General features: G+C 46.9%; 1 protein-coding gene and 1 long non-coding RNA gene across 17 annotated transcripts in view; one reads left to right on the top strand and one right to left on the bottom strand.

The window, feature by feature from the left end:
• BMP2 (bone morphogenetic protein 2) overlaps positions 1–22,961 on the bottom strand; it is a 272,416-nt gene that overhangs the window by 19,069 nt on the left and 230,386 nt on the right. The window contains exon 4 of one of the 3 annotated variants that reach the window (XM_064415687.1): positions 6,368–6,497. In XM_064415687.1, the coding sequence (XP_064271757.1) occupies positions 6,374–6,497 (124 nt within the window). In that variant the 3' untranslated portion in view covers positions 6,368–6,373. Of the gene's footprint in view, positions 1–4,589; positions 6,498–22,961 lie in introns of those variants that run through there. The other 2 variants (XM_064415686.1, XR_010359703.1) reach the window with 2 other exon arrangements.
• The window catches only part of LOC135297772 (uncharacterized), a 210,987-nt gene that overhangs the window by 175,931 nt on the left and 12,095 nt on the right, over positions 1–22,961 (top strand). For 9 of the 14 annotated variants that reach the window (XR_010359717.1, XR_010359716.1, XR_010359715.1 and 6 more), the window contains 10 exons: positions 5,181–5,270; positions 7,204–7,289; positions 8,397–8,457; positions 10,712–10,917; positions 11,020–11,144; positions 12,733–13,007; positions 13,217–13,294; positions 15,084–15,167; positions 15,514–15,582; positions 21,564–21,758. This is a non-coding gene — a long non-coding RNA (uncharacterized LOC135297772). Of the gene's footprint in view, positions 1–5,180; positions 5,271–7,203; positions 7,290–8,396; positions 8,458–10,711; positions 10,918–11,019; positions 11,145–11,690; positions 11,869–12,732; positions 13,008–13,216; positions 13,295–15,083; positions 15,168–15,513; positions 15,583–20,181; positions 21,854–22,961 lie in introns of those variants that run through there. The other 5 variants (XR_010359712.1, XR_010359710.1, XR_010359708.1 and 2 more) reach the window with 5 other exon arrangements.

The following is a 22,961-nucleotide window of genomic DNA, read 5'->3' as shown; positions in this document are numbered from 1 at the left end:
TAGTCTTGAGTTGGTGTCATTTCCCTGAAGAGGAGGGTGCAGTGTTCAGCTCTGCCCACTGCAGCTCAACAGCTGCCCTCCCTCCCAAACACGTCAGGCTGCAGGCTCACACCTTAAATCAGCAGTCCTGCAGGTGTGGGAGACAGGGGACCTTCAATTCCCAAAAGTGGATTTTCTTCCTCCAAAGCAGATTTTCCTCCAGAGCCCCAGGGAGATTTGTATCCTGAGATACCATCCCTCTGTCAGGCATGGAGGGTGAGCTGCCACCATCATCATTGCTCTTACCTTTCATTTCCTGCATAAATAGCCCCAAACCCCTCTGGAGTGGGGGCAATGTGAGACAGACACATTGCCTCTTAGTGCAAAGCTAGCTGTGTTTACTCCATTACTCAGTTCCCAATTACAAGCCTTACCTTACAGGAGCTTGGGATGGCTCTATAGTTTCAGAATCTTCATGGTAAAAGGGGCATTTTTTAAATGCAATGTTTTCCAAAAAGACTATCTTAAAAATATAGTGCAGTTCAAATCCTCTGCTTCCTTTAATGCTATTTTCAGGTTGGGGTTTTTTTTCGAATTAGGTTTAGCAACATGCATGAGATGTTAGATTAAAGGGACAAGGCTTGGGTTTTCTGTGTCTGTACAGAAATAGCTGTTCCCTGGGTGGGCCAGGTGAAGCTGAGCAGAGTTATTGTCCCTTGACTTCCCCAGCCTTCTGGGTGGAGGAGGCAGAGATGGGACTGGCTGCCTGCAGGAAAGTCTGGCCAAAAGCACTGGGCCACATCCTTTGTGGAGGTAAATCAACATTGTCTGGGTGGTTCTTCTGGAACCATGATTATTTTCATCAGGATCAGGCCTTTTCCATATGGTGAGGAAGTGGTAAAGATCACAAAGGGAGGGAAATCTGTCCATGCATGGCAGTAATGGCAAGAATCCATGGGGTTTTCCTATGTAGGTCTAAAGAATGAAAGTGTGGTTCTTTCCCTTTAAGGAGACTTGCTGAGCCTATCAGACAGCAAGCCCAGATGCCCAGAGGAAGAGCAGTGCTGGTGTGAAGACACAGCCCCAAAAGGCAGAATGTCTGGATTTCATTTGCAGCTCTGCCACCAGCTTCCTGCATGACTGTGGCCTTGGGAACCAGGTCTGTTGTTCCAGCAGCCCTGTGCCCTCTGCACGGGCACAAGCTGTGTGCTCACTCAGGGCTTTGCAAAGCTGCAGAGAGCCACGTGCTGCCCTGCTTTACCCAGGAGAAGGGGATGAGTTAGTGAAGCCACTGGATCCCTGAGAGCAGGGATTGGATGCAGAAACAGGGGAGAGTGTCAGAGCAAAGCCCACCTTGCCCAGTGGCCCAGTGCTGGCAGACAGTGCACAAGGAAGAAAACAAAGTCAAGGTGAGCAGAGCCGGACTTCCAGAGCTGGGAGTGGTTTGTGTGAACTCAGCAACCCTCAAAGGATTTCTAAACCCAGGAGCATGAGTAGTCCAGGATGAGCTCTCAGGGCACCTTGGGATGGAGGAGGCCTCATTTCTTCAGCTCTACATCAGACCTGCTGGGTCACACAGGGCTTTTGTAGCTGCTGCAAAGAACAGCCTTCCCATGGCTGTGTCAGCCCTCACAAGGAAGTGATGCTGCCTGCCAGGGAATTGAGGCTAAATGTACTGGTGTTTCCTCATGCTTTGGAAAGGAAGAAAAGTCTGGAAAGAGTTATTGTTGTGGTGTAACAGGAACTTTGCCAGTATAATGTCCTGTAATAACACCTAGTCTTCCTTCAGGTCATTAAGTTACCTATTTTTTAGTACTCCTGCTCATGACAAATAGATCTTGAGTTTAGAGATGCCCTCCTTTCTCTTTCCTTTTTCCTGGCTTGCTACATATATGTATATATGTTTTCTTTTTTTGTGGCAGTGCATCCCTATATCCCCATTTAGGTGTCATCTTCCAGATCTCTCCTCCAGTGAGCTGTGACCAGATAACCAACACATTTGTGCTCTGTCTCCATGTCTCAGTGGGAACTAAAGCACGAGGAAATATTCTGAAGGGTACTAGAGATGATGAAACTGGATTTAGAATAAGGAAATATCTGTCTGCTCCCAGAGACAGTCTCACATCTGCTTTGTCTGTGCCCCACAACGGAGCTGCACCCTGGAAGCCACAGAGCTGAGTGAGGGCGGGGGTGCCTTGTGGTGGGGTTCATGCATCCGGGCTCAGGGTGGTGTGACTGTGGCTACACTCCACCTGGAGATGGCTGCTGTCCAGCTGCCTGGGAAGGGGGCTGGATGGACAGGCAGCTGTTCGCCCCAGCCAGCATGGACATGCCCAAATTCTCCTCATGAGCTACTGGAGGGTACTCAGATATTCCAGTGATGAGGGCAGTCTGAGAACCTGTTTAGACCAGAGCATGGGTTTCAGTGGCAGTTTTCTGGCTGATTAATTGGGTGACTTCATGCAAGTCTCAGCTTGCCATTGCCCTATCCAATAAATGGGAATAGCAGCATTTGTCTCCCTTTGTAAAACACTTTGAGGTCTACGGATAATCCTCCTCCTTTTTCCCACCCATCATTATGGGACCAAGTGGAATCTTACGACACGTTGAGTTTCTGTGGTCTGGCGTTTGCCAAGCATCTGAGAATGACTCTTTGGCTTGAGTTTGCAACGTCTGTGACTGCCACGTGACTTGTCATGGCAGCTCCTCGTTGAAACCAGGTCACCACTCACCTGAGAGTGCTTGAGATGGGGAGAGAGCTGAAGTGGGCACGAGGAGGATACAGACCCCAGGGCATCCTGTAGCCACACACGTCAGCAATCCATCAATAACCCACAGCACTTTGTGGTTCAAAGCTCTGCAAACACTTGAGAGTGGAAAACTCCAAACAAGAGAAGATTCCTCTTGACCACCACACTGCTCTGTTACCCTGGTGAGCAATAGGCAGAGCTGGAGAAAGATGAGAAAGATCTTCACTGGGCATGTGGAGATGTTCTCATAAGATGATGTTCAACAGTTGGAATTGAAAAACCTTGTGCTGTTGTGTACTACTGATATTTTAGGACACAGTTACTTCTTTCTCTGATTGTCCTTGGAATCATAGAATAGAATGGGTTGGGTTGGAAGAGACCTTAAAGATCATCTGGTTCCAACACCAGCCCTGCCATGACCAGGGATGTCACCCACTAGATCAGGTGGCTCAGGACCCCATCCAACCTGGCCTTGTCCAAGGAATTTCTCCTATGTTGGGATGCAAATCCATTCTTAAATCTCATCCCAAGCAGGTACCAACAGGATGTGCTACTGGAGATACTCTGTTTCTTGCAATGGCATGAAAGCAAACCTAAATGATTGCAAGTAAACCTTGAAGAAGGAAGGGAATAGCTAAGAAATCAGGTTGCTGATACGCAGAGATCTTCCCAAAGAACATTGCAAGGCTGGAGGAGCCTTAAAGAGCCAGGAAACCAGCAGAGATCAGTATCAGGTGGCAATGAGCTTACAGGAGAGAGGCTTGAAGAGAGGCTTGATCACAATCTCACAAGAGGAAGGGAAATGAGGCAGATGTATCCAGACATCTTCTGGCTGAAACTGGAAGGTGAATGTTTTTTGTTTTTTGTGGTGGTGGGGAACAGGAGCAGCAGCTTCCTGCAGAGTAATGCCCCAAGGCTCCTGTAGTCCCTGAGTAGCCAGGGGCAAGTGTTTGAAAAAATAAGCTGTAGTTGTAAGAGGAATGAGCTGGAGGTGTGTGGTGGCCTTTGCCATGTTCAGGAGCAGATCAGGGGATCCTCCTAAGTCCTGCAGCTCAGGATCCAGTGATTTGGATTTCTTCTGCTACAGCAGCATTAAAGCCAACTTCATCTTCTCATCTCATCACGTGCTGAGCCCCACCAGCAGGGGTAAAGCTTTTGAGAGGGAATAGTGCTTCTGGCCCAAACCAAACACCAACAGTTACCTGGGCCAGCTTGAGCTGCCTCTTCTCTTGTCCTTTGCCTCCACTGTATCATTACAGGATGACAGCATCAGAATTACCTGGTGCTCTCATCTCTCCTTAAATCAGAAAGAAACCCAAACAAACAAGTAACATACCAAGAGCCCGTGAGGGAGTGCACATGAAAGGCTGCAATTTCCCAGAGCAGCAGCCAGGGTCTCCTCCCTGGACAGGGCTGTGAGGGACTCAGCACCTGGCTGGGCTGGACCCAGTGCTCTGTGTTTCATGACTCCTATCAGGCATCATCTGTCCATACACAAGCTGTGCTTTACTTATAAAGTAAATTGCATTACATGGGCTATAATGTACAATTTCAAAGCAGACCCACCTTAAAAACATTTTGTTTAATAAAATAACTTAATTAGAAGAGAGCTTCTGGCTGATGTGGTTGAGGCTGTGATAATTTTTCCTTCTCAAATCATTTTCTCTGTTTATTATACTTAATTATAGTGTAATTATGTATCCATCCTCTAGGCAAATTATGCAATCAGAAAATGTGAGTGGTTCATTTGCCACTGCTGTTGGGACCAGTGTTTACATCCTGAGTACAAAATATGAGCATAAGTCCTATTATTTATAATATTACATATATACATATATATAAAAGAAGTTTCACACAGGATGAAGAATTGGTGTAAATATTTTATTGGCACTCATTTTTGCATCATCCACTCAATTCGTTTGTGGCCTACTAATAATGGAGACACCCAAAGCTCAGGTAAGTAAAATCTTTACCATGAAGTTTCTCAAACACAAATACATGGCTGAGGAATGTGGAAGTTGCACAGCTGAGCTTTAATTTTGGTAGGAGGATTATTATTACTTTTAAGAGCTGTTTTTGCATTTCACTTCCTAATATTCCAGGATATAGCACAACCAGAGAGAAAGGAACCCCACAATATCCAGTTGTGGAGTGTGGAGTTGTGTTCACATCATGGGTTCAGACTAACCTATTTTTAGCCATGTGCTTCGTGAAATTTCTAACCATGGCAGCCCTGACTTTAGCAGATTGACTTGTTTGTTCTTCCTCTTGTTTCCCCTGATGGGAGTTGACAGATCATGTTTGAACATACCAAAATGTGAAGCCAAGTGTCCAAATCTTGAAAACCCTCCTGAGATGGATGTTTTCTCCTTCTTTGGCCAGCTCTCAAGTTAATACAAACTGAATTCCCACTTGGCAATTTCAGCTTCTCTGTCTGTGCTTATTTTGCAGGATGAAGCCACTCTCACAAGCAGAGCAGATGGGGAGGTGACACATCTACTGCTGGAGCTCAGCCCCCCATGTTTGTTACAGCTGGCAGAGGTGAGACATCCACCTCACCATCCCACGCAGAGAAGGAAAAAGGTGATTCCTGATCATCCTCACCAGCTCTGCAGCTGCCCCATGGCCTCAAACAGCCTTTCCCTCTCCCCACCCCCAAAATGCAACCACTGCCCCATTCCTCCCTCTCCCTGAGAGGAGAACTGTCAGTTGTGGTCTCTGAGGGAAAGGCACTGCCTCAGCCAGCCTGGAATAAAGGTACAGAGTGGAGAATCAAAGCCCAGATCCAGGCAGATACTTTGTGGTAACCTAAGATGCCGTGAACATCTGGGGAGATTTTTCAAAGGAGCCAGTGAATCCTCCTGGGCAGGGGCTGTTGCTCCATCCTGACCCTCTGGGGAGCTGCATTCACCCCCACCCAGGGGAGCAAAGCAGCCCAAACAGGCTGCAAACAGCCACTGCTCCCTGTGCTGCCTGTGGCCGCAGGTGGGACACAGCACATGGGATGCCACGTGCCAGGAGCCCCCAGCCTGGAGCAGCAGCAGCTCCCTGGAGAGCTGAGGACCACAGGAGCAGGCACTGAGTCAGTCCACGGCAAGGAGGCATCTCCCAGAGCGGGGCGAGATGGAGCAGCAGCTACGTCAGGAGTTTTTGTTGTTCCCTGATGTTATCCCCACTTTCCCAGGTCCCAGGTTCAGACAGCCGTCTGCCATGCCAGACACCGAGATGCTACCCATGAGCTGGCACTGCTGCCACCAGCAAAGGGACAGGCCATGCAGGGCCTGGGCCCCGCCAGCCTCTTCCCACTGCCACTCTGCACGGCCTCATCCCTACTGCTGACACTGGGCACAGGGTGCTCTGGCCCCCTGCCAGGGGAGGATTTGTCCATTTTAGTCTCACTTGCTTTTGGGGTGTGGCCTGAAAGGGAGTGTTGGAATATTTGTAGGGGGTTTTCCACGTTTTGTTATGAAACGCTTGGGTTTTCCATGCCTTGAATTTGGGAGCACATACCTTAGCAAGCAATTTTACAGGTGCTTGGCTCCAAGGTGATGCTTCCCACCTGTTGCTTTGTAAATGCTCTGGAATGAGGGGTGTATTTAACTATTTCTGAGCAATGGGGAAGCTGTGGTGCAGTTTACCTGAGGTCAGGCAGAACTCTGAAGGAAGGGCTTGGAGCAGGAGTCAGACTGCCAAGTCCCCAGCTGCCAGGCACAAGTGGGGCTCTTCCATCCTTTCTGTCCTTTCCTGGTTTTGTTTCCCCTTGTATTCCTAGGGGGGAAACGAAAGAAGGGGAAATTAAATGCAGATTATAAACTCCAGCATCTGTGCTAGGGGAATCTGCAACCAAATGCAAGTGGATGAATTTGATGCAGTATTGGCCTCTGATTCTTAAAGAACTTCTTTTCTCAGAGGGAACTGGTTCAGAAACCATCCAGGAGCTAAAACCCCAGAGCTGTGAGTGAGGACAAGAGCCACCCATGGCTCTTGAATGTCAGTTATTGGGAAGCCATAAGGGAAGCCTGGGCTGTTTTTCTCTCTTGGAGCCCCCCTGGAAGCCTCAGCCCCAGAAATGTGTTCCAGCACATGCTGAGCCTCACAGTGTCCAGGGGAGCATTGCACCCATATCTGAGCTGTCGTGAGCTAAAGCCAGCAGAAGTAGCTTTCCATTCACACCTTCTGTTTTCATATCAGCATGCCATAATGACATGAGGCAGCAGATGGATGCAGACCAGGAAGAATATTTGGACATATTAGGCAATGGGGATTGGTCCATTCAGCTCACACATCTCCAGCTGAGAGATCACAGGGCTGCAAAGGACCAAACTGAAAGCTTTTCATAAATAGAAGCAAACTGGGCTTTGCCCAGGTTTATTGAACATTTTATTCAAACCACCAGCTCCTGTCCCAGTCTGCATAACCCCACACCCTGCCCTTTAAATTGCTAACAGAATGACCCCATTTTCATTGGTTTCAGAGTCTTTCTCAGAGTTGTCACCTTTCCCCTCTGGGAAAGGGCTGAACAGCAGACATCCAGCTAAAATCCTGTGTCAACAGATAAAGGTAAAACACACTTTTCAGTCAGCTATGGGGTGTGTTTCCCAAAAGCTCTGGTATCGCTGGTCTTCTCTATTTTGTGTAACTATTACTTTGCCTGATAGAAAGGAGCAATGCTCGACCATCTGGTAGCAACACCACCATAATTTGCTTCACTCACTCTGCCTTCAGCAACAGGAACGGAACTTCCTTCTTGTTTCCCTTGATCTCTCAGCCCTGTGCTAGAGAGACAAAGCCAGAAGGAGCCGTGGGGGAGTGAACTGTGCCCTGAACTGGCTTTTTGAGTTTTGAGGGACATCTCTGATTGTGAGTGAGATTCCTTCACAATTAGGACATTTCCCAGTTCTGTGTGAGCACGGGGATGAAGAACTCAGTAACCCCAGCTGGGAGAAGACACTGGGTGTCATCCTATGTGCAAATGCCACTTCCACCTCCAGCAAAGCCTGGGCACTGGGATCACATCACCTGGGCCTCGTGCCTGGGGAATCACCACTGAGGTCAATGCCACCAAACAGCACCACACACACACACACACACACATCCAACATGACTGTGAGGGAGGTGCTGAGCTCACTCATGTCCAGCATGGAGAGATCTCCATCAGGGACCAAGCCACTTCTTCATCCCCATTACTTGTTCCCTTAGAAACCTAAACCAGGGAAACTACTGTTTGCTGCCATTCCTCTACATCAAGAGGAATATCCAGACCTGTACTCCTGTTTATCCACTCTTGGTGAGTGTAGTCAGACAATGAAGGCCTGGATGCTGGAGTTTATGGCTTAAATCAGTGGGATTATTCATGAGCTGAGAGATAACCATGTGCTTTTATGCTTGGCTGGAGCAGCGTCTCAAGCTGGCAGCTGGGAGTGAAAAGCTCTGAGTCACCGGGTCCCTCCTCTCTCTCCTTCCTGCGGGACCAGTCTGCCCGTGTCTGCTCCCTGCCTGCTTTTATCTGATGGCTGCTTTCAAATGGCCCCAAAGGCCTCTTCTGGCCTGATGAAAATTCAGTAGAAGCTGGACTAGGTGGAAAGATGGGAGGACATTTAACTAATGAAAGTGCTGGGGCTCAGGAAGGCAATTACATCCTTTCTTCCTCCTGACATTCCCACACAGGCTACTGGTGATTGCTGCAAAATCTTCTACGGGCAGAGAGGAGTGGGAAGCCATGGAAAGGGTGAGACAAGGCCCTCTGAGCTTGGGGGAGGCTCTGTGGTGTGGTGGTTGGGGTGACCAGCACAGCAGGTTCCCAGCAGTAGTTACACCTTAAAAGAGGCTCCTTTCAATTAAAAACTTGATCCTTCAAGCCTCTGCTTCACCTATGTACTTTGTAAAACAAAAACAGGCAAAAAACTAGAGACAAACAGAGATGCAAGGGCGAAATGCATGTGTTTTATCCCCAAATATACAGAAGTCCCCAGAGGGGTTTTCACACTCAGCATGTCCCTCTCTAAAGAAAAGATGGTTTAAAATACAGACGCCCATCCCTTGTCCTGCTGTTCCTGTGCAGTGGTGGTCAGTACTGCAGGGGGTCTCTCTCCCCGTGGACCTGTGCAGGACCCACTCAGTGCTGAGTTTTAGGAGAGACAAGCAGTGTGAGCTGCCCAGGGTGCAAAGGACTGAGTGGATCGAGGGCTGATGGTGCCTTTTCCTGGTCCACTTGTCCCCTTGCCACCATTCCTGGGAGGAGAAGTTGTTCCTGCAGCCCTGCTTCAGTGCACCCCTGGTTTTGGGGGAAGCTGCCTTTGGCACACGTCTGTAAGATGGGCTGTTCTGCACCTCCCTGTTGGTTAGCAAGTCAAATAGGAGAGTGTGAGAAACCCTGCATAGCTACAGCTGCTGTGCCCAGGAGAGAGTGCAGGCAGAGGAGCTGTGGGCATCCTTCCATCAGTAAATACAACTGCTCTCACTTTCCATTGATAGACATCAAAAAGCAATTAAAAATCAAGCTCTTCAAATTGATAGGTCTCCTGAATTTGAAACATTTTTCATTATTTGGTTGGTATCACTGCCTAGATTAGATTATTTTTTTAAAGAGAAGATTAAAATAAACAATATTCATGGTATAATTATTTGAATGACTAAGAAGCTACAGCTTTATTTTTACTTCACAGAGGACCAGGAGATGTTTTTAATGATATGTTTTACTCACATAGAACCTTTCATCCAAGAATCTCACACTGCTTTTCAAATAATTAATTAATCCTTGTACCTCTCCATGAGACAGTTATTATCTCTGATGTTACTGATGGGTAAGCAAAGGCACAAAGGCGTCAAGGCACAAACTGTTTTCCAAATATTAATTAACTAATTCTCCCAGCACTCTGTGAGACTGTTACTATCTCTGCCACTACCACTGGCTAAAGTAAGGCACAAATCTGGACTAACTCACCCGAGGCCATGCAGGTGAGTCAGGAGCAGGACTGAGAATAGCAATGAGCGGTCTCTGAGCTCATTGTTTCCAGCAAGTCCCACCCCTATTCCTGACAATGGGCAGCACATTCCCGGTGTGAAGCACAGCTGAAACCAGCTGCTTTATGAAAATACCTGCTCTGCTCTGCCTCCATCCACTGGAGATCATGTTTGCCCACATCAATCTGCAGTTTCTTTTGAACTTGTTGTGGCTGGTGGAGGCCAGAGTACCCGTGAGGAGCAGTGTTTGGTTTAAAGGCCCTGGGGAGCTCTGAGATGGTGGTGGGGCTGTCCAGCAGCACACAGTGCTTCCAGAGCTCATCCCTGTGCCAGCCTGTGTGCCATCCTCGGGCCAGCACAGCCTGGGCTCAGCCAGGCACAGGGTGCCACGGGCAGGTGCAATAGGCTGAGCTGCTGAAGCTGTGTGTGCTGCCCCATGTACCCACCTCCTCCTTTGGCACATGGCAGTGCAGGATCTGTAAGGGTCTGTGCAAGGGAGTGTGGAGGAACTCAGCAGCCAAACCCACCTTGTCCCTTGCACAGTCCCTCAGCTCAGGCTTCCTCTCTGTTTATCCCATGGAGCAGGAACCTTCTGTCCTCCCCAGGAGGGAGAGGAAAAGGCAGGAAGCTGGAGGCACTCTCTGCCCCCAGGAAGGGTCCAGCTGTGGGATTCTCTGCACAGGCACCTGAACCCTCACCACAAGCACATCCCAGCTGAGCTATTTCAAACATGGGCTTGGCCCCATCAAATGCACTCTCATTTCCACATGAAAGGGCTGGAGAAATATGAAGCCAGCTCATCTGTATTGATAAAAATTTGGCATTACTTTCCCCCAGTTATCTAAGCTTTCTGTGTACCTTAATCACAAGGCAAAAACCTGGAAGATGGGGTGCATCTCAGCTGTCTTTCTGGGGGTGGGGTTTTTGGGGTTTTTTTGGGTGATTGTCCCTTTTTTCCCCTAAACTTCCTTTGTCCAGTTCCACTCTGCTGCAGTCTGATTGCTCTCTCCCCTCTGCAGCTTGGATGCCTCACTCTTCTTGCTCCAGCTCTGATGCAAGCGCTGGGGTGCCGAGTTTGCCAAAGCTGGCACGAGCACCCCGTGCCCGTCTAGACACAGCCTAACTGTGGCACTAATGCCAGGCTTCCACAGGCTGAGCTCGTCAGAGCTCTGCCCACGGTCAGCACTTTGATCTTTATCCCTGAAAACCACAGCCATTGACAAAGGTAAAATGAATTTCTGGCTTTGAAAGACTTTGATGGCATTCCTCTGTTTTGGTTTGCATTTTGTTGTTTTGGTTTTTTTTCACTTCTCCTTTGCTTTTCCAGCTGAACTTCATCATAAAGCTTCTGATTACAGCTGCAGCTCCAGGACCAGAGAGAGGTCATGCTGTCTTGCTTTCTGCTGGTTTAAAATCTGAAGGGGAAACCCTGGGACACTTCTGAGTCTGCCAGTGAGTGAAATGTAAACCATAGTGGGAATCGGAGATAGAGGCCCCTCAGGATCTGGTCTTGTACCTTCTTTAGAAAAACAAACCAAAACAAAACAGTCCTGAGTAAGGCCAAGTGTCAAGAGCAGGAGAGAATGAGAACTATTTGGTGTTAGATTTCTAGCTGGAAATCTGTGGCCTGCCAAGCACTGCTGTTTGCCTCCGTGTAGCACTGGCTGAGCTGAGCAAGGCCTTCTGTCAGACATTGCACAGAAGGGCTGTAAGAGAGCCCTGCTGGAGGTGCTCCTCAAGATGTAAACATGGTGAGCACATCAGTGCTGCTGCTCCATCTTCTCAGTGGGAAGGGTCACACAGGGCACCTGCATCCACTGAAGGGCTCCAGGTGCCTTCACGGCAGTGATCCCATCAAGGCTGTCAAAGAAGGCAGAGATGGCATCTCTGCTGGCAGGCTGTTGGCTCCAGACGTGGTGGCTGTGCTGTCACACACAGCTGACAGTGCTGCCTCGTGTGTGCAACCATTTCTGACACTTTCCCTGCTCTGAGTTGCAGGGTTCGGCTCGCTGAGGGGAAGTGCTGCACATCCCTGAGCAGCTCTCTTTGCTAGAGAAAAAGTCAGCAGCTTTGAGCCAGACTTTTCTCTTTGTGAGGTTATAAAAGCCAATTGTGAGATGCCTTGTCCCTTTGAATTTACTGGAGGAACCACTTCACAGGAGGGACCTTCAGTGAGGTACTTCCACCAGCCTGGATGAATTTCAGTGGAAGCAAAGGAGGGGGTCCTTCCACTGGGCCTGGAACGAGAGCAGGGATTGAAGGAACTGGAGGTTAATACCATGGACAGTGCAAAAGGGGGAGGCTTTAATTAAGGGAGATGGACACTGTTTGTTTGCATATCTGTAAAAATCTTCCAGGGACTGGGAGTGAAACCCAGGTTTGCTGAGGTCAATGGGATTTTTGCCACAGATGGCCAGGAGGGCCCAGCTCTCTCCCTAAACACCTGCATGGAAAGGTCCAGAGACCTTAAGTGCTGGCAGTGACTGGAAGCACCTACAGGGATGGCCAATCCCAAAGGTAGAACATCCCAGAGCAGATTTTAGGGTGTCCAGCTCCTGGTGAGGAGAGTCCATTTGCCAAAATGCACTTTGTTAAACAAACAAGTGAAAACCAGCTTCGCCTTCAAGGTGGCTCCCAGCTGGAGCTGACTGAAAACTTTCTTCTTATCATATATAAATATCACATACACACATATAGTTGGCAAGGAAAAACCTTATCTAGCTGGTGTGTCTATTTGAGATAGAAGGATGTTTACATTTTATGTGTATAAATATATTCCTAATATCTAAAAAATATTACTTTTCCTGAACACTTGACCAGCTGATTCACAGATGCCAAATGTTGAGACAATATATTAAATAGAAATGTTGACAGTTTCCCATGGAGAGTTTTCTGCAGCATTGAAGAAGCTCTGGTCAACATTTGCTTTGAGATTTGAAGGAATTTGGTTAACATTTTGCTGTTGCCCATTGCTGAGTGCTCTGAGTTGAGCTGGGACCGGAGGAGCACTGGATGAGTAAAGCTCTTCTCTTATTTACAGCCTTGTCGAAACAATGAAGGAGCAGGAATCTCCTTGGAGAGCAATGGATCACAGCACTTGTCAAGATCATTTCCAAATCAAAGATGACTTCCAAGGAGCAGCAAGGGCATAATTTTGGAGCCAGTCAAGCCAATGGCAAAAATCCCAATTTCTGCACAGTATTCTTAATGAAGCTTCTGAAATTTTGGAGCTTCATGTACTATATATTATATATTAGAGATGATATTGTGGCTGAAAGGTCCTGCCCAAATTCAGCATCTGTGAGCCTTACAGAGGTATGACCCTAAAAAGGAGTGATGAAAAAGGTCAGCCTAGTTTAAAAACAAATACCACGTTTATAATGAGGCCAAAGGGAGAATGAAGAATTCAGTACTTAATACTGACACCTGCCACTTGCAAAATATCTTCACCACTAGAAACAAATATCTGCGAGAGTTTGGAAAAGTTTGGTCACTCATTTGTTCCTCCTTTGTTTCCATTTCAGTCACGGGTCCATCTGCCCAGTGACAGCACTGACATTGTAAATGTCACGAAGTGAAGCTGCTCCAGGAGCTGCTCCCAGGTGAGAAGGCAACAGGAACAGCTATAATTCTTACCAAAACAAAACAAGGCAAAAGAGTATTTGCTCATGGTTTTGGATATAGTTGTTAGGTCCCAGGCACAGAGATTAGTCAGAGTACCCATAAATATCACTGTCACAGAAACTCTGATTTCCAAGTTCTTTGCTTTGAAACCCCAGCTGAGCTCTGGCTGCTGCGCTGGGAAATCCAACGCCAAGGACTGAGATTTGCCCAGTTCTTGGTCCCCAGCAGACCATTTCAGGAGGGGAAGCAAGAGGCACATCCATGCGGGGATCTCCCAGTAGCAAAATTCCCCCACTGCAAATCCTGCAGGTGACCCCTCGAGCTCCATTCCCAATGTCACAGCTTCCAGCGGCATCGTCCAGGAGGGATCAGCCCCAGGGTGACAGAGCAGATGTGGAGCCTGGCAAAACACCCAGGCCAAGTATCACAATGCTCAGGTCAGTTTTCTCTCCTCTCTGCAGGTCTCTGCTGGGAACCAGAATCCTGGTCCTAATAAATATGGCAGTTCTGACTGTCTTTTAAGAAAATTTAGTTTCCTAGAGGAACCTCAGACAAAAGAACCAACCCAAGATATTTATCACTTCACACTACGTTAATGCAAACAAAAACATTGCACGCTGCAATAAATCCATTACGGAGTCTTACCAGAACAAACTGATATTCCCATGGGGCCAATTTCAAGCTGGAAGGGTTTGGGTTGGTTTTTGCTATTAATATTCTTTCGTAATGGAGAAGGCATTTTTCAATTGAATGAAAAACTTTGCCTCCAAAAATGTCCAGTTTCATTGAAAGATTTAGAGGTTTCAACAAGAAAAAACTAAGACCAGCAATTCGATGATTGCCTGAGTGAGAGATTTCTTCAGTGTTCCCCCTCTCCCCATCACCTCAAAAAAAGTCTAAAAGTAAAATATTAACTGAAAGAACCAAATCCATCCATGTCATCAACGTTTTTCATGGGGGAGAGCCATAGTCCCTGGCTACCTCCATCATTTACATTGCAATAATGATATGTTTATGTGTTAAAATTGGCTTGGCCGAGTCAGGAATGCCCCCAAAGACTCTCTGAGAGACATATTTGTACCTGCAGAGCAGGACTGGGGCAGTCACACATAGGCAGGGCCAGCCCAAGAGAGAGAGTCCCCTGGATTTGCAGAAGCAGAGCTCAGCAAAGCCTGGCTGAATGGCACCATTTAATCCTGAAAGGAGAGCCCAAGTGCCAGCCAGCACGAGGAGATAAGGAGCACCCTGGAGAAGGGCACAAAGGTGCCACTGAGGAGCAGCACTGGGCTTTGCTCCCACAGGGGTCACAGCTGGGTCCTCTATTAAATTTTTCTCAACACAGCAGTATTGAGAATTATACCAAGTTACTCACTAGTATGTGACAGTCCTGGCATCTGCAAAGACAGTCAAAGGCTCTGTTATCTTTTTTATAAGCTGGAGAATTTGGCTCTGAGGAGACAAAGGTCCAACAGAGCATGTGGGGAGTATCACTCATGTAAGTAAAGTGGTACCTCTGTCTCTGTGAAGGTTCATCCTGGGTTTAGCTACAAGAGCCTCCATCTGGAAATACCAGTGACTGGTAAAAATGTGTCTATTCTGATTTTTTTTTTAATTATCTATTATAGTAGAAGGAGAAACTATTTCCATTTCATTACCAGTATCCTTTTGGAGCTGAGGTTCCTTTGTGCACGAGCTGCATTCAGGTTTGGCACACTAAGTCATCAGTGTGGCAAAGCTGTTCTCAGTCACTGCTCTGTTTATTTTCAGTGCCCCATCCTATCAGCTCAGATTGAGTTGGGAAGAGGTAAAGCGAGGAGAACAGGCAGTTTTTAAGGTCGCACCAAGAAGAAGGTAAGAAAATATAATAAATTTTATTTCATGCCTTCTTGCCAATTGCTAGAAATGTGCAGTCCATATGAATGCATATAACAAGGAGGGAATGTTGGGAAAACCAATAAAGATTTTGTGGTCTTAACTATAATGAATGTAGTTTGATATAGAGTCTGTTTTTCACTGCATGGCAAAATGAATCATAAAATACTGGACCTTGAAACTCCTGCATTTTTTAACAATAGCCTGGGGACGGTTTACAGTGTAATGAATTGTAATTAACCCACCTTCAAAATCTTTTATGAGTATTTTGCCAATTAGCTTCGCATGCTTGCTAATGACTCATGGCCAGCGCATGTCTTTACAGAGCAGGGTTCACAGCACACACCAGCCCGGGAAGGCAGCAGAGGGACACAGGATGGGGAGGGACATGCAGGTAAGACCCAACCAGTCCCAGCAACCTACATATTTCAGCATTCAAAGAGCCTTTGCTGTTCTCCCAGCCCCAAAATAACTGCAATAATGTATAGCGACGTCAAAAGGCTTTGGTTTCCGAAGGATTGCGAGGAATGCAAAGGGCTCAAGTCCTGACATCTGTTGTTACTTAGTACTAACATATATAATGCTGCTAATTGCTGAGCCATCTTTGTTTTCCTTACTTAGCACTAGGGTTAGAATTATTTTATTTTTGTGGTTCATGGCTTCCTGCCACTTGCAACACAAAGTCCACTCTAAAGAAAATAAAACAACTACCAGGCTGCCTACTAACAGTGAGTGGAGGGCTGGGGCTGCCTCTTCCCCCTCTTCTGTTTTAGGTTGTGTTTTGGTTCCTTTTGGGTTTTTGTTTTTAATTAAGGTAAAATGAGACAGCAGAGCTGGGACCTGACCAGTGTCACAGCAAAAGCCACACGGGCCAGTATGGCACCTCCCAGGCTCCCCTGTCCCAGCATGGGCAGGAGGTGAAGCAGGCAGTGCAGGATCCATCCCTCCCCTGCTGTCCCCTCCTCGCTGCAGGCAATCCGCGGTTTATGGACTTCCCGAGGCAGAGGCTGCCTCCAGACCAGTGTGTTTTAACAGCCACCCATGGATCCATCCTCCTCAAATGTTTTTGATCCTTTTCTCAAGCCATTTATAACTTTTGGCCTCCGCAACATCCTGTGGCAATGAGTTCCACAATTTAATTATGCTTTGTATGAAAAAGTACTTCCTTCTGTTGGTTTAAACCTTCTTGTGTGACAGCACCACCAGGTCCCTCTAATTCTTAGGAGAACCAGTGAACAGCCAGTTCCTATTTGCTTTTTTCTGTGTCAGTCATGATCTGACAGACCCTCACTGAACCTCCTGCTTCTGTGACCCCTTTCCACCTTGAAGGCTCCTCATCTGCTTATTTTTCCATCTTTGTGGAAGCTGTTGCCCATCTCTCCTCATCCTGAGTGTTTTCCTTCCTGTGCTTTCCAGTTCAGCCCAACTCTTCTGGAGTTCCATGGCCAGAAAACTCTGCCATGGAGATGCAGTTTCACTGAGGAGTGCTGTAATGATGTTTTCTGATTTGTTCCTGGCTCTTTGCCAGCTCATTCCTAACATGATTTTTGTCTCTTCTGATGGACTTTAAATGATATTTGCAGAGGCCTCCCAGCTCTCTTTGCCCAATATTATTTTTAGGGCTCATCTGTGTGGAAGTGCAGTGAGGGTGAGGGTTGTGCACTGCCCTGCCTTTGTTGGCACTGCCCAGCATCAGCCATTTCACTGCCCAGCCACTCGGCATCGTGACCCCTTTCAGCTGTGCTCTGTAGCCACATTTGCATCATCTGCAAAATTTCTCTTGGCTCTGTCCATCCTTTTTACCAGGCTATTTATTATTTATGAATATGTATGAACACTATCTAATTAGTATTTCAACAACAACTCAGTTCTAAGTAATGCATGAAGCCTCTCTCACACAAAGATGTGTTGCTGGTGTGCAGACACCAGCCAAGGCCTCGAGGGGACCCACCAGTGACCTCCAGTGACTGTGAAGGTTCAGAGATTTATACCCATCCTCCAAAAAGGAGCTTTTAACTCCTTATAGCTGCAGGAAAGAACTTTCTTTTACCATCTCTTATCATGAAGCCTTGTTGCAGACAGTTTTTAGGCATTTATGTTTATTGGCACAACTCTCTGAACTCCTCTGAGCGTGTTATCAATATTGAGTGGGTAAGCAGAGAAATCAGTGATAAGAAGGCCCATCTGCTGTGTCAAGTATTTCACTCCCCAGGCAGGGATATGTCATTTGTTAGTTTATTATGTTTAGTAACTCGCAGTCTGTCCCTGTTGGCTCTGCAGACCATGGAACACAGGTTGGTAAGAAAGACTCAGCTACACCAGTGCCTTTTGTTGCCAGGTACAGAATCACTCCTGTTTACAGGTGAACTGCACACCTTTGGCACTGAATTCCTGAAGGTCACCAGCCCAACCCACAGAATGTTCCTGAATGCCCTATTGCAGGAGAGCTGAGAGGTGGGCTTGGCTTGGTGTGCCTGGAAAATGCCCAGTGCTGCTCTCAGCTGCCCTGCTGTCATGGAATTGTCAGCTACACTGGAAGCAAGTTGGCCTGAAACTGCCCTCCTTGCACACTCAGCTGAAGAGATTTTTCCCTTTGCCAGTTCTGCTGGAGGCTCAGCCCTCATGGCAGTGTGAAACCCCACAGGGCAGTTAGCGTTGCCAGGCCATTTCCTTGTGTCACTAAACGTCACCTCTGCTCTGTTACCCCATGTCATTCTCACTTCCCTGTCAGTCTGCTGCCCCAGGGTTTGGCAGGAAGGGCCAAACTTGTGACAAACTTCACCTGAGACTCAGCTTGTGCCTCATCCTTGAAAGCCCTGCTTGGGAAGCATCCCTGAGTGCTGAGCCCCTGCGCTGGCTCTGCTGTGGTGCCACATGGAGTTATCAGGAGTTTCTGAGTGTTACCTCTCTGGCTGTTGCTCCATGCACACTTTGCACCTGGAGAACCTGTTTGCTGGACATGCAGGTAATCCACTGCAGAACTGTATCACAGACATGACGTGGTGCTTGCAGAGAGCCTCAGTGGGAGGGCAGCTGAGATTCACTGCAGGAATTGTACAGTTCTTGCTGTGACTCCTCAGAGTTGAGCACCATGTTTGGACCACAAGTTTTTCCAAAGAAAAACTGCAATATCTGCATATTTCCAACCATACTGATCCTGCTGTAGTGACCTCAATTGCAATCCCAAATCTTCAACCTGATTTTCCTCTTCTTAATTCAGTGGGAGCTTTTCCTGTACTGTGCAGGACTGGACCATGTGTGTACATCCAGGTCGTGGAAAAATATTATTTCTCTACTAAATGAGATCACTGTGTAGAGGGACTGCATTTACAGTCCCAACCACTTCCATACATTTCCACTTTTCTGCACTGGGGCCTAATCCTGAATCAGGGAATGGTGGCATAAAATTCAATCAGGGTTATTATATGTGTTATTTTAGCTGATCTAACATGTCACAAAAATGTGTTGTATCTCTATTTTTTTTTAAGAGCAAAATTAAACATATGGTTATGTAATCAGTGGGAATCACTAGACACCTACACAGGAGAGCTGCAAGCCTGGAAATGCTCAGATACATATTTGAAGTAACACCACAGGTTTTTTGGGTGGGATTCTTTGCACTGCTGCACTACGTCTGCACAAATAATTTGGAAGTTGACCACTCAGGTAATGTAATCCAAAATTCTGTTGCCCATGTTGCAAACAGAAGAGGAGGAGAGAACATTTCATTCCTGTCTCAGGCGGAGCAGAGCACAGCTGTGGTGTTTCATGGCAGGCAACACCACTGCTGTAACCCAGCAGAGCACTGGTGGGGGGTGTGAACTGAAATAATTGCTCTTCTGCCAAAGAGCTGAGGCAGAATGAGTTCTTTTTGACTTTTTTTTTCCCCCTTCTCGTTGACTCCAAAGCATAAAAGCAATCAGTGTTCCTGCAGTGCAGTAGGGACTGCAGATGTGACATCAGCACCCTGGCATGCTGGAGCTGTTCTTTCTGTGCACAGAAAGGGAGGTCTAGCGTGGCTGGCTGGGGAGTGATGGAGGTGCAGGGACTCCCAGACTGCCCAGCTGAACCTCCCCATTCTGCTGCTGTGCCTTTCACCAGCTGCAGGACAGGGATCTCAGCACTGAAGCCAGTCCAGGTGTGCTGGGGATGGGATAATGCATCAGTTATCACACATCCTGTCACACAATCACTGAGCTTCAAGAAGAACTCTGAGATTCTTGAGCCAACCTTGATCACCACCTGCCAACCAGACAGTGGCACTGAGTGTCACATCCAGGCATTTCTTGAACAATTCCAAGGACCCTGACTCCACCACCTCCCTGGGCAGCCCATTGCAAAGTTTACCAACCTTGGCACTGAAGAAATTCCTCCTGATGTCCATCCTGAACCTATCCAAACTCTCAGGGCTGATCCACTCCCATCACTGATTAGCATCTCTCTTTTTTATCTTCTTTAGCACTTAGCCTCTAACACCTGATGGAAATTTGAAAGGCTGGAAGTGTCTACTGCACCCTTGAGTAAAATGCCATCCATTTTACAACAGACCAATTCATGCATTTGTCTGTAAATTCCACAGTGCCTCTTTGTTTAAATGCTTGCTCCTTATGCAGGATTATTCACTAAAGTCTTTTATTCTTGACATCCCCCACAGTTTAAAAAGGAACTTTTCTCCATGTTGACAAGCTGTATGTGAAGCAGCTCCTCAGGCTGGGGTGGCTCAGTGGCTTCCCTTGGATCAGTAACACTGGACAGGTTTTTTGGGAGGGTCTTTGTGGTTACCTGCGTTCTTTTGGGCTAAGCATTCATTTCTTAGGCAGAAACATATTTTTATATAATATTTTCTTCCCTGAAAAACAGATTTTCTGTTGTGCTTTCCAAACAGTAGCTGGGAACCAGGCTCTAATTCCAGCCTAAGCCCATCTATGGCATCTCTTACCAGTCTTGCACCTCTGCACCCCTTTGCCTAAAGAGTTCTTCTTTCATTCTTTAGACAGAGACACAGAGCTACATCACACTCTAAGTTATAGACTACTGAGCAACCAGGGACTTCTGCCAACTTGGAAACAAGATATGAACTAAAGAGTTTCTATTTTTGCATTAAAATGGAAACAGGTGGGAAGGACGCGTGGAACTTATCAAGCCACATAAATACTTTTTTTCATGTTAAAATCTGAATGGAATGGAAATTACAATCTTCCAGTGCTGCTGCAGAGCAGCAATATTGAGTTTCTCCTTACTCAGCCTTTAGCAGTAAGGAACCAGGTGCAGTGGAGCTGGAGTTCTGGAATTTGCTTCCCAACTCCATCTAACTCTCTCCTAGGTCTGCCCTATTTTGAGTTATTGCTCCACCTGGCACAGGGGATGTTGCTGGCTCTGGAGAGAAGAGTCAAGTCTTGCATTAGTTTTTTTATAAATTGCTAGCTGGAGAATAAGAACAGGAATGAACTGCTGCATGGCAGAAATCAGTGGTTTTCCCTTTTCCTACCTGATTTATGGCAGTGAACCTCCACTCCCACACTGAGCGAGGTGCTTTGGCTCAGCTCAGGTATTTGCTGCGTGTGAGCACTGAGCCAGTGTGTGGTGGGGAGAGCAGAGCCACACCATAGCTCTGCCTTTTGAACCAGACCTTTCCCACCCCCTTCCCACCTCCACGGCAGAAAACCTGAGGGAAGTGCCCCAGCTGAGGTGGAGCATGTTCCTAGCAGGACTTACTAAAGCAAAACCCACATCCAAAATAATTTTTGAAATTATGACATAGTGTAAATGAGACAGACTTTCCCAAAACACTTGGCTGTCTGTTGTCCAGGGAGTAGGAGCAGCTGCAGTTCTGGTTGGACAAATAAGTAACCAAATGGATGGACAGACAATCTAACAGACTCCTGACTGTCTTCACTCACCCTTAATTAACAGTTCCCAGTAAACAGCCCTGGCTCTGTCATTATTTTAGAGCAGGAAGATATTGATACAGTACTGCAAATATTGCCATCAGCCCAGCCACAAATGTAACCCATGTGAAATCCTACTGGAATCAAATGGATCTGTCAAACTGCATCTGTCCAGCTCAGCAAAGAGCCTGGGACCTTGAGCTTTTCCAGTAAAATGTCCTGCATGGCCCATTCCATGGGAATGTGCCATGTCTGCAGTGCTCTGTGCCACAGGCACCAGGGCAGCCTGCTACTGGCAGTAAGCTCCAAGTCTAAATGAGCTTAAAAGGGGATTCAAACACTTCTCCTGTTATCAAGCTGCATTTTTAATTCAAACTAAGAACAGCTTTCTGTTATGTTAAGGTTTGGAGGGCTGGCCAGTAATATACATATGTATTTGATTTTTTTTACCATTTTGTGCTTACTGGTTGTTTCTTGTTTGCAACAGAATCTGGAATCCAAAGAGCAAAGTATTTGCAAAAGCTCTATGGCTTCAAGGTCTTTGAACTCCCAACACCAGGAGGAGAGGAAAAGCTCCCAAGACAGGCTGTTCTCCTGAGGCTCTCAGCCCAGTTTCCAGGAACTGGGGCAGTTCCAGTGCATTCAGGAGGATGGATTTTCCTCCAGAGGGAGGAAATATCAGGTACAATTCAACTATGCAACCAAAGCATTGACGTTTGCCTGTCACTTGTCTAGACACAAGTTTCAAAAGGGAGTAAAATAAAAGGAAGAAAAATACCCTGTCTGGGAATTCTTACCCAGTGACTTGCACAGCCCAAGAGCTGGGTAATTCTCCTCAACTGAATAAACATCAGAGGCTGTCTGAGAGCAATTTGGCTCCAGAACAAATATTGTTACTGCATTCTTTGCACCTGCAATGGCCAGGGAAATGATCATACACCCTCTCCACATCTTCCTGAGGCAGGCTTTGAAAGCAGCTGGGAAGCATCTCCCATCTGCCAGGGCACAGAGGTCTGTGTGGGCTCCAGTGAGACCCTGCTGGAATCATCACATCCCACAGGGAGGGGTGGGGTCAGCCTCCCAGGGACAAGGAGTTACTGGTGGCCTCCTTGAGGGACTCAAGGACCAGCACTTGGGAGGAGGAATTGCTGTGGGTGATGGTCTCACCTGGTGCCACCTCAGGCACATGAGCACAGCCATGGCTGATGCCCCTGTGCGTGCTTAAATCTGAGTTCATCAGCTCCACAGCTGCTCAGCTAACAGGGCCTCAGGACAGATAAAAACAGGGTAAATTGTATTTTAAAGTGTCTCTGCTGCAAAAGAACTTTTTCCCTGGATGAATCCCAGGCAGAAATAGATTTGTCTAATAAGGAGATCTTGTGTCTCACTTGGAACTTAATTCAGTCCTGAGTCACAAGTTACTGGGTTTGTGTTGCTCTTTGAGGAGATTTCCCTTATTTCCCTGTATTTCTCTTAATTTTTTGTAAATTTAGTGAAATTGCTGTGGTTCTGTCTTGTATCAAGAACTTTTCAGGTTATTTGCATTTATCAAAAGCACAGAAAAAAAATGGACAAACTCCATGTTCCACTGGAATGGTTTGTCCACAGTACATAAACTGTTGTATCCCAATTTGCCACCCTGCATTGCACTAGCTGTAGAATTTGGTCATTTAGTCCTGTACAAACCCCAATAATTTGCTTTTTAAATATATCATAAATAAACATGCATTTATTTATTACATGAAGCACATGTGGTGCAACAGGCTGGTGAGGAGGTGGCTTTGCTCACTCACATTGCACAGTAGCAACAAGGGTAGGAAGTTTTATACCGTGAGGAACTCACTGCCTTAGGAGGGTATTTTTGAATTTTGTTTTTAAATTATAC

This window comes from Passer domesticus, chromosome 3 (genome assembly GCF_036417665.1).
Source record: "Passer domesticus isolate bPasDom1 chromosome 3, bPasDom1.hap1, whole genome shotgun sequence".
NCBI classification, from domain to species: Eukaryota; Metazoa; Chordata; class Aves; order Passeriformes; family Passeridae; genus Passer; species Passer domesticus.
This window is presented reverse-complemented; position numbering and strand designations above follow the sequence as displayed.